Here is a 12,102-nt window from a genome sequence, read left to right as displayed (position 1 = left end):
GGGCGTCCGGGATTCGTAGTTATGGCTGTCGCGGAGGTTATGCATGTACGTACGGAGCTCGCTGATTGCTTGCTGTGGTTTTTCCTGCCGCGTTCGCACATTCTTTATGTACACGGGAAGCGCTGGATTTGTAAATATCTCTGTGTGTGTCTGTGCGTGCGCGCGCGTTTTTTTTTTTTTCAGTGAAACCTGGCGACCACTTCTACTAACTCTATGGGCGACCACTTTTCTGGCTGATGCAATATGAAAGGAATCCCATGCAACCCACCAGGCTCAGTGCAAGTGCTCCTTCCGGGCTTCTTATGGTTGTTTTTGGAAATACTAAAAACATATGCGTGCTTACCGAATGGAACGCGTAGACGAGTGTTTGTTTTCTGCAACCGAAACGCTGAGCAGACAATTGGGAACACTGCATAATATGTGGTTGGAAACGTGCAAGCTTAGGCGCCGTTTTGATGTATCCTAACAGTTTGTAGTGTTTATTTTTTGTGAATTATATTAATTCCAATCGTTTTGAGAGCGTTTTAGTTCATAAATGCAGAAAGCTTTGCACATGTTTAAATTTCGCGCGCTAGGCACGCCGGTCGCTCGCAGCGTTTTCTAGTGGCGTCATTGCGCAAGCGTCCCCGGTTCTCTCGTTTTGCTGCATAGAGTCTACTAATATGAAACTCTATGTTTTGCTGTATGGATGACAAACTGCCCCATTTCAGTACACCATAACACGGGCGACACGCGTAGAAATAGTCGCGTAAACCTTTATTAAGTTCATCAGACGATACTGCGATCAAACAACAGATCAGAGTTTGGCTACCAGCCAGCGCTACAACTCTAGAACCAAAAGTGCGCAATTTTTGTAAAAGCAGCTAAAAAATGGCACCTGTTTTGTGTATTGCTCTGTCTGTGTTGGCGTCATTCTTGCGCTGCTTTTACCACGTTGCGTAATTTGAATGCAAGGGAATCCAAGACCGGCCAGTAGCCGCTTAGCGCTGTGCCAGACCGGTGAGGTTATGCACATGTGGTAGCGTGCATTTCGGAAATCATGTCGACAACAGAGAAAACGCTGCAAGTTCTGCGGTATCTGCCTCGTGTGAAAATATCCAATCTTCGTGACACGCCTGGCAGCAATTATGTAACCAAGAGTATGCTGGCAAGAGGACCGCGGCAGCGCCCATTCTGGCAGAAAGATGGTGCAAAACACCACATGAGTTGGCCCCGCCTGGGCTTTGAAGGAGGCCAAACGCCGTTTTATCTGAAGATCCCCATGGAAAACTACAACGAAAAGCATTTCCTTCGCCGTCAGTACCCTCCGATGACTCTGAAGCAGCTGCAGCTCCTTATCGATCTCGGACGCGTCGATATTACGCGGCCCATAGACCTGGCTGCCCTGTGCAACACAAAGCTGTATTTCTTGGACCCCCGCGACCGCCACTTCGGCGTCCACTTGACTTCGGAAGGCATGGATGATTTCAAAGCCAAAGTAAGTGGAGTACACTCATCCGTTCGAAACAAGCATTCTACCACCGCAATTTTTTTCGTCGTTTTTCAGTACGGTCTTCAGGACCACTGGAAAAGCTGGTAATGCAGGGGTGGTGATATTCTGTAAGCGTCCACCTAGTGGACATGTGGGACATGTGCATCTCGGCTACAGCCGAAATGCTGATTGGCTGAGGGCGCCTGTCTCCTTTAGGCGTGTACCCTACCCAGCCAATCATAACATCAGAGCAGACGAAATGGACATGTCCACGTACAGACACTTACAGAATCACCCCCCCCCCTCCCAAAGGTATTGCAGACATTATTGTATTTTTGTTCATGTTCTACTTTATTTTAAACGAAATTGTTGGGGATCAGTCAGGCTAAAAGCTATTACAAACAGCTCGAGAGTGCCAAGGGGCTCGTCCTGACAGCATTAGACTTATATCATAGGAATGCATTACGTAGTTGATTGTGTAACTAATGAAATATAGCCTAAGACGCAAAGCAGATTACAAAACAATGATACAGCTACTAAATAGCAAATATGTTTAATAAAATAGAAAAAGTCATGATTGTCATAACGTTGCCTAACAGCAGATATAGTGTTTACATGAGTCTATCTTGAAACACACCACATACATAAAGAATTTGCATGTACAAACGTGCGAGCAGTTATGAATACTTGTAGAACACAGGGAGGAAGGCATTGTTGGTTATTACACATGTGTAGGATGCTCAGCATACCGCTCACTGCTGTTACCTGTACTCCACTACGTACGTAGTGGAGTACAGGTAACAGGTGACGTAGTACGTCAACTCCCGCCCCCTTAGGAAGTGGATAATAATCTCGAAAACATGACTAAAGCCTTTTAACTGTTCACCTGACTAACAGCTTATATTGACTTTCGTGCAAAACTTAAGAGGCACAGCGGATGCACAAGTTACCCACTCATTGTATATGATAAGCATCAGCGATTTTGTCTGGTATCTGTCATCATAGTTATGCCAAATAAATCCTTCTCTGGAAACTTCGGAGTACACTCTTTACGATGCAAGGTAAGATTGAAGCCAGTAAAAGGTTTGAAACTGTTGCAGTGTTTGTGCAGCTGAGTGACATCTCGACACCTATAGTTCTTTGTGCCTTTTCTGAAATGAACCGATACCAACTCACCGAGCTTGCTACCATTCTCAGCTTTGTGTCATTGGATGGTTCATCAGGCTCTCGAATGTAACTTTTGATTGCCAATCTGTTGGGTAAATTTTGAGTGAATTCTGCTTCACCCTTCTCGTATTTCACCCTTGGCATCCTCAAAGCCCTTGAATTGCCCTTGAGTGAGAAGAACCAGAGGAACCGAGGGGCACACTACGAGGGCTTATTAACCAGTTGTCTGCTCTTAAGATCATGCACTACATGGCACCCGCATTTCAATCAATGTTTCAGTTCTCCTTCCGTGAACATAAGTGGTGCTGGCTAACATTCGCAGGGTAAAGTTATAGATGCATGTGCAAAAAAGGGGATGGAGGAACACTTTCCACCTTATCTCTCTTGGCAGAAGCACACCATATGTGTAATGTGAAGGTTGTGAGTACTGCTCCCACCAGTGGCAAGCTGTCTTCCCTGCCCCCTTTTACTACAAATGTGACATTTATCACTAGTTTAACCCTCATGCACGAATAATTATACATTTGATTTTAAAAAAAAGTTAATTTTCCTAATGCTTTCCGTGACCTTATGTGGTTGTTGAAAGTCCTGCGAATTGCAAGTCAAATATGCGGTTCTAATTGTTATACACACACGCTTAGTGGACAGCTGACAACCAAGGCTCTGAGGCGAGCATCCACCACTAGGTGTAGTTATTTCGTGCTGAATATGCTTTGCTCATGCAGCCACCAGAAAGTGTGGTCACTCCCACCATAGCATTAAAAGCAGTTGTTGAACAGCTGGTCATCAGTGTAAAAGAGTAATCACATTTCCTCTACTTTGGTTGCATTTACTGTGTGCCTGTGAATCTTAATCAGTCATGGTTATTATTTTTTGAACCTTCACAAGTTTTTTTTTTTTGTTCAACATTTTGTTTTTGTTCTGCAGTTTTAGATTCATTTGAATATTTTATGTGTGATCAAGTGAAGTTGTTGCTGCTTCTTTTCTGGGTGTACCAATAAGCTTGGCCTCTTTGAATTTCATCATCTGCTTAACATAATCTGAAGTGGTAATCAAACTTCGAAGTTAACTACATTTTTGTAAACAGCATGCATGGCCTTACAAAACCTTAGCTTCGCATTGGTGGCATGCTCAGATTTGTCTGAGAAGCATTCGTAGAACTTAGGGTATGGATTGGCATAACTGACAATGCCTCCTTGTGTAAGCATTTTCTCTCAACCCAACTTCTTCATGATGGCCTCATAGCGTCAGATATTCTTTGTATCTTTTGTATCTGAGTAAACCTGCACAGGCTGATTTCCTTCTTTTTTTTCCCGCAATACAATTGCATGCACTGTGCTATAGTGATTGGTTACAGTGCAGCAATTTGGTTTCTTGCCGTTTCGTTCATTTCTTGAACAGCTGTGTCTCACTGTTGTCCCTTGGCACACATTGTGGTACTTCATCAACCTTCAAATCTGCGAAACGAGAACAAAGCAGTGTTTCCATCTAGAAAGTTGCACTTAGGCTATCTATTTTGTTTTTCCAGATGTTTAGATGTCTGCTTTATGATTAACTGAATGTTAGTGACACCTACCACTCCTGTGCCATCTGCCACCAGAAAGTCGTACCAGGACTATGTCAGTTAAGCTCTGGCTTTTGTGCAGGCCAAGGTGCAATCGTTACTCTGCTCCAACTTTCACATGTTGCTCTTTGTTTCTGTGCAGGTGAACATTGAGGTTCAGCATGCCAGAGAGCCTGTAATTGCTGCCATTGAGCGCAATGGAGGTACCATCACCACAGCCTACTTCGACATACAGAGCGTCACAGCCCTCATGAATCCTGTAAAGTTCTTCAAAGAGGGTCGCCCCATCCCAAAGCGCCAACTGCCGCCACAGGATGCCATTCGTTATTACAGCGACCCAGAATTTCGTGGCTACCTGGCCGATCCACAGGAGGTGGCCAAGCACCGGTTTCTCCTGGCACAGAAGTATGGCTACGAGCTGCCAGACTTAGAGAGAGATCCTGATCGTGAGATGTTGAAAGAGCGAAAGGACCCACGTCAGGTTTTCTATGGACTTCAACCAGGCTGGGTCGTAAACTTGAGAGATAAGGTTATTCTTAGGCCAACTGACCCAGCGTACAAGGAATACTACAATATCTGAGTGCCAAGTGTAGTGCATAATGGCTTTTTAAATGCTGCCCAGGCACAAAAATTTGTTAGCCATATGTAGAGATGCCTATTCATTGTCACCTTGATATCAGTTTATTATTGCAGTTAAGTAGTAGGCCTTAGTTGTTTGTTATTCCTTTTAAAAAAAATATCTGTAAGATGCATGGTTGCATCTTTAGGAAGGCTTTGCCTGAACCTACTGAGTTCAATATAAAATAGTGTTGCACTTTTCTGTGTATACTAGCTGGTCTCGCTATTAAGCTTGTAATTTCATGCACATTTTTTCTGCCAGGCTACTGTTGGTAATGCCATGAAAAAAGTTGATAATGTTAAGAGCAGTACTAATAAAGCAATACTTGCTATTTTTGCTTCATCTTGTTTTATGATTTGCACAAAGAAGGAATGCAATTCATTTCGAAGTCATCCAGTATGGAATAAGTTTCATTGGTAGCTTCCTTCTTAAGGTACACATTACTTTCGTCACCATGCCTCTGGTGACTCTAGAAGCTCCATTGACTGAAATAGCTTTTAACCTGGTTACTTATGTTCGCTATCTTTTATCACAGTCTTGCCTTCTTTATGATGATTTGTTTTAATTCGTAGTTACTGAAGTTAGCTCATTGCTGCTTTCTTTCACACTTTTTGAACAAGCTGCACACGGTAAAAACTAGTGTTAAAAGATGAAAAATCTTGATCATCACCACTGAACAGGAGCTTCAGACGGCTCCTTATGGCACTACTGAGGATGTTGCTTTGAGCAGATCTTCTGAATTTTCTGCAAGGCTTATGGAATGTGCCAAAGCAAGACAGCAAAACAAGTCAAAGAAGTGGATGGTATTCCTACATTTCATTGAGATGGAACGAAAATGTATTTGTTAACTTTGTACCCTTAGCTCACTTGGGACAAACTGCTACATGTTGCAAAAAATGTTTGCTATGAGATTATTTCATACTAATCATACTTACCCTTAATACAGTCTATAATTTGTATTCACAACCAAGTGCACAAGTTCTGCATGTCGTGTGTTGCTACAGGTGCTATATTTTGCTTATTTACACGATATTTATCATCGGAATGTTACAAGTGCTTAGTGCCTCTTGTTCAAAATTCAGCTATTAAGATTGCCATGATGCCCTACATGGAATGTACATAAGGACATCGCTCAATTAGTTTGCTCTTGCAGCTACTTGGCATTCAATTGAATGGTCCTAATGCCCACTCGTCGCAAGTGATGCCTTGAGCTACAAGCTGGTCTTGAACCATGGACAGGCAACACCTGTGAATCCCATGCTACGAAGGTGTTTTTAAGTTTCCTGCAAGAAACTGGTCCCAATGACACACTGTGATCAGTTTTCATTGTGCCTGATTGTGTTTGTTGTACAGTGTAGTGTGCCCTGTATGTCATTCCACATGTCGTACGTCATGACATGTGGAATGATACGGCACAGACACAGACTATAGCTGCTGCAGAGCCATTTGACATCTGTAAGAGTACTATGCTGTTGTCACTGCAAAGTGGTTCCAATCCACCGAGAACACAAGCATTTGTCCTCGTACAAGGAGCAAGTTGTAAATCCTGTAGAAGGATCGACATTTGGGCGAGTTGGTACTGGTTGAACATCTTGAAGGGGCAGCTCAAAAAAACGACGACAGAAGGCAGGAACACACAGGACAGCACTGACCTGTGTGTTCCTGCCTTCTGTCGTCGTTTTTTTGCGCTGCCCCTTCAAGATGTTGTAAATCCTGATGGGAAGCTTGAGCTACCATCTTTGTTTGAGAACTATGGGCCAATATTCAAGCTGTACCAGTGGACAGTGACGACGCGGGAATTCAGGTTTGAACTTGTGTGTTATCAGGACTGACGTTACTTATGCATTTTTGTATGGGCAGTATTTAATATCTGATAATTCCCAATGAAATGAAATCAATCGCACCCGCCGTGGTTGCTTAGTGGCTATGGTATTGGGCTGCGAAGCACAAGGTCGCGGGATCAAATCCTGGCCACGGCAGCTGCATTGCGAAAACACCAATGTACTTTGATTTAGGTGCATGTTACAGAAACCCAGATGGTCCAAATTATTCCGCAGTCGCCCACTACAACATGCTTCATAATCAGATTGTGGTTTTGGCACGTAAAACCCAATAATTTTTTTCAAATAATCGTTAAGGATGGGATTGCTGTGACAGAGCTGAAGGTTTACGACTAGCTGCGCCAAATATGTAAAATTGTCTCAAATTGCACTCGTGCTGCTCCAAAAAGTCACAGGCCTGCACAGCACAGTTGCAGCGCAAGCTGGAGGAGCGACTGTGTAGGAGCTCCATTTTTGGCACCACGCACTACAGGTTCTTTGCGGCGAAGTCCCTTTGTGTTGTTTGCACGAGAACAATCTGAACTGTCAGCCCAGCGTGGACAGTGAGCTGTGGCTTGTACTGCGGCTTTGTTCTGCTCTCTGCACACCTGTCTGCTGAGCCCGATGTTGCCTGGTTGCAGCCGCACGCGTAGCTCTACGATTCGCTTCTTCAGTAGCGGTTCAAACCTTGGGACGAGGCGCCATAACGTGTACCCAAGAGTAAGCACAGATATTTAGACTACATGGTGCACATGTCACATTCCTTGACCCGTGGCACGATACATTGCTGTTGATGATGATAGTTTATTGGCATCCCCTTTGAAACGGGTTGTTGACAGATGGTAGCCTAGCCTGCTTGAGTTAACAACCAGGTCCACCTACATGCTGCAGGCAACTGCTATTAGCAATTGTTACTAGTTGGGACACCTGGTGCAATGCAATGTTTGTATGTATCGACGCTACGCGGCACGCACATCAAATGATAATTTAATGGCATTCCCTTTGAAATGGGATGGTGAAAAACAGTCACCTAGCCTGCTTAAACTAATCAGGTATGCCATACATGTTTTTCATTACATCAATATTTATACATCTTCATAATCTTCTTCCTCAAACCTTCTTTAACTCCCTTGTACCGCTACCTGTGCATCTGCTACATGGCGTTCTACCTGGTTAATAATACGCAACAGCAATGCAGATCTGCACGTATTGATGCTACGTGGCGCGCATCTCGCATCACAAGGCAACTGGCATGATACAGTGCTAATGATGATGATGATGATTTATTGGCATCCCCTTTGAAATGCGGCAGTGACATAGTCACCTAGTCAGCTTGATTTAATCAGGTACATAATGTATATTTTTTTCTATCATTCTTGTTAAAATCTCCTTAAACTTCTTTTTCTTCCTTAAACGTTATTTAACTGCCTTGTACTGCTACCTGTGCATCTGCTACGTGGTGTTCTACCTGGTGTAATAATATGCAACTGCAGTGCAAAATGTGCATTTATCGACGCTATATTGCATGCATGTCACATCACGTGTCTCCTTGTGCACTAGGACATGTTTATGGGGCATTTTTCTGCTGCATGCCAGCAAGTGCTGGCGTGGCTCAGTGTCTCTTTCGTCCCTTATCAATATGAAACGTGATGCAACTTGCTGAAGAAACAAGTGGCACACCGACGGACCACCTTTCTATACTCGACGAAACATATTTGTCATTGATGTTCGCTCCCACTTAGAACACCAGATAAATGTGGCAAAGATTCGGTGAAATTTTTCAATGTGCTTACGTGTACAATACAGTGCCTGCAGAAGAGACATAATTTTCGCAGGAAGGAAAACGTTACAAAAATCTACAATTCATGGCCACCCCATGCTTCGGCCATTGCACACATTTCAACCGTTTTTTTCGAGCCAAAGTGATTTGTTCTCACGATACCTATCCAAAGGTACCCCCAGGTAAGTGCTAGGTGTTGTTTTTTTTCAAACCATGTTAACAGTTTCTATGCCTGATTTTTCTTGTTTCTTCAGCCATTGGCCCTCATCGCACAATTTCACGGTTATTGTGCGAAGTTGTGACGTCCTATCTGTTCCTTAGGGCAAGATTTTCCCTTGAGTACCTCTCCTATGTAAAAAAAAGAAAGCGTCTTATGAAGGATCTTATTGAGAGTGTGTTCCCTGTACCATTGTATTGGTTAATGTTTCAGGAAGGGGCCTGGGCAAGGCTTACTTAAAAGGGTTAAAAACGTGGATACCGGCAAACGTTAAAATATTTTTCTTCTAGCTTCACGCAGGCACCTTGCCTGTTAAAACGTGGTTAGAGGAAAGAGGGATTTATATGCCACAGGGAAGTAGATGATTTCTGTGCAACAAAGCTGAAATTATCGAACATGTTTTCATTGATTGTAATAATGCCATATTCTTTTTGGATATATTACAGAAAGCTTTAAAAATAGACCTACCCCTCAATCCACATGACATTGGTTTTTTACCACCTGAACGCGATTTTGAACAGGGACGTTATCTTTTTACTCAGGCTGCACGCAGTCTGGCACAGTCTGTTAGCATATAGACTGTGATGTTAAAGGCCAATCTGTGTCAATATTTTCTGGAAATGGTTGTGAAAGTATGTGACGTGTACAAGGCGATTGACTGTGATGAAAATGTGTCAATGGTTGACACTTTAACACAAATAAAATGAGTGTGATCTATGATCACAAACTCCTTTCAGCATAGGCGCCAACTACGAGGGAGCTGCGGGGCCCGAGCCCCCTTCAGAGGTTTCCCTGGGAGGTGGGGGGGGGGGGGGGCTGAGCCGACGCCACCTAGACTAAGGCCTGTGCACTCCTCTGTGACGTCACCAAACTCAGCCTGTATGCAGCCCTTCGCGGTCATTTAGCAGATGACTTTGCGGCCGCTTTAGCTATGCATAGCTTTTTTTGCTGACGTGAAGGAAACTTAGAAGTAGCTTTAATGAACATACAAGAAGTCAATACAGTGGCCATGGGGGGTAAAGCCATAAACTTAATGTTTTAAGGGGCATTGCGCGATAAATTATCATTTTGTTTTGACCATATATTTCGCACATATATTTGTAGTGCGTGCTGTCGTGTTTTTCTCCTTTCTTTTGTTGCCGGTGTGGAGAACATGACAACCGGTGGTGGTCGTCAAATGCTATGCACGTCACGCATTTCTTTCAACACACCTGACAGTTTTGTAATCTTTTGCCCTGTGTCAGGCCACTAAACAGTTGAGTTTACAGGGCGGAATATGCGTTATGATTTGCTGTTTCTCGTTGCTCGGGGGTGCACCAATTTACGAAACATAAATATTGCAGCTAGGAGGATTTTGTTATCACTATTTTTCAAATGTATACGCTATCCACATTTTCAAGCAGAGTGATACCAGAGTCCTTCCATTTTTTTTTTCAGGTCACGAAACTGCCGCCTCAGTTTCATATAGAGCCAGCGCTCGCTACTAGAGGTGCAACCGTGCATGAGAGGGCATGCGAACGCCGCTACCGCTGTGGTTGTGTGTGGGGCAGCCTCGGTATTCTAGCTTTCTCAACTTCCTCAAGCGTTGCTTTAGTTTCACGTAACTATTTTTAACATTGAACATACTTAAGTTACTGCCTGAGTGCGTCTTCTGCCATGATATGAGCGCCCGGGATGAAAGAAAAAGCCGCTCATAACATGGAGCTTGCGGCGGTCTCAGACAAAAAAAGAAAGAAAGAAAGAATCTGGGATTTTAAGAGCCAGAACCGCGATACGATTATGAGGCACGCCGTAGTGGGGGACTCAGGATTAATTTTGACCACCTGAGATCCTTTAAAATGCACCTAAATATAAATAAACGGGTGTTTTGCATTTCGCCCCCGTCGAAATGCGTCCGCTGTACACGGCCGGGCGGTCTCGGTCCAGATTTCTTCATTATCGCCGTTCGCCTCAACACTTAAGTGGGCTCCGTTTTTTAATATTTGCCTGAGATTAAACATCGTGCATTTGCAGCAAAGCGCCAGTGGTCCCACTTATCACCAGATGCAAACATATGGGCTGTTGCACCCCCGCTTACCCGTAAGTAAGCGCCAACTCTCCGTTGCGCATAGCGCCAGATTATTCACCGAGCACAGCTGTTCACTTTCTGTTAGGCTGTGGCAGAGAAGGACTCTGACTGTGGGCAGTATCTTATAAGGAGATCAAAAGAATGAAATTGTTATTGCAAAGGGCTGCTACCGTAGAATACTTAATGACAAAGAAAAGGAAATCTAGCTGCTCCATGCACTTAAGGTTTCTCTGCAAAGCGATGCCATTTCTGAATGATATTTATGTAGGATTAATGCAAGACAAACTTCGCTACTAAATGTCTTCGGTGCGGCTTTTAGCAATGGAATAAGGCGAACGTGAAGTGTTAGGACCTGCACAGTTGAAACTAGCTGTATTGTAATTAGGCAATTGCCTTAGCAAGCAGTCGTTTCGAAGCGTCAGTAAGCCCAGCACTTATTCACGCTGCTCGTGGTTTCAACGCAGAAAGGACGAGACTAGGTATTTTGGTTCTTAATGTGCAACTATTAACGATATGTTAAAATGCTGGAATCGCCGGTCCTGATATTCTTATCATGGTTGAAAAATGAAGAAAACAACAACTTTATAATTCGATTAAGAAAAGAACTAAAACGTGTTGGTGCAAAAACAACATACGAGCACGATCATTTATTTATCATGTAAAATAAGCGGAGCGAAATACAGACAGTACAGAGGCGTCCGGTCACGAATGGTCCACCATTCACAATGCAAGAAGTTTGTTAAAAGCATGACACTGATATAATAAGCATAAAGAAATAACATCAAACGTGAGAGATATGCATTGGGGGGCAGGAAACAAACACCAGCAAACTAATGGCAATAAATACAAAATGCATAATCGATTGTTTCTATAAACAAGAAAGTGTAAAAGCATAAGCATTTCATAACACATGGCAAAACAACTCTCAAACGAACACAAGTAGCCACATCAAAAATACAGAAATTTTTTTTAAATGGCTTGTTAGAGATACCACGATTCTACTTCTTCAGCTGTTACTTGCAACACATGTTCGGCATCGTTGTCCCACCCCTCCACTTCAACTAAACAGCCCAGCACTCGAAAAATAGCGCAGCACATGCACAGAATGCACCCGATCACTCAGCTCGCCGCGCACTGCGCACGCCATGGCACACGCATTTCAGTACGCGAACGATGCCCTCTGCGGCACAGTGGCGCCGCGTCGCGGCACTTTTGGGCAGCATATGAACTTCTCCCATAGCGTGACGGTGGAGTTTCGTGACCAGAAAAACGTGGAAGGACTCTGGTGATACCAACGGGCAAGTATATTCAGAACAAGAAAGACATTTTATTGCCGGACTGAATGATTGAATACATTTCAGCTTATATATACAAGCAAAACATAAGCACACACAAA

The 12,102-nt window shown here is 43.6% G+C and overlaps 1 protein-coding gene across 1 annotated transcript; it reads left to right on the top strand.

Annotated features, from left to right (window-relative positions):
• Positions 1-966: 966 nt before the first annotated feature.
• On the top strand, positions 967-5,163 carry mRpL15 (mitochondrial ribosomal protein L15). The gene is made up of 2 exons (XM_075678319.1): positions 967-1,477; positions 4,345-5,163. Exons 1-2 carry the CDS (start codon positions 1,040-1,042, stop codon positions 4,780-4,782), a joined length of 876 nt encoding a protein of 291 aa, XP_075534434.1. The 5' UTR covers positions 967-1,039; the 3' UTR covers positions 4,783-5,163.
• The last annotated feature ends 6,939 nt before the right edge of the window (positions 5,164-12,102 follow it).

Source organism: Dermacentor variabilis, unplaced genomic scaffold (assembly GCF_050947875.1).
Source record: "Dermacentor variabilis isolate Ectoservices unplaced genomic scaffold, ASM5094787v1 scaffold_18, whole genome shotgun sequence".
In the NCBI taxonomy this organism is placed as follows: Eukaryota; Metazoa; Arthropoda; class Arachnida; order Ixodida; family Ixodidae; genus Dermacentor; species Dermacentor variabilis.
This window is presented reverse-complemented; position numbering and strand designations above follow the sequence as displayed.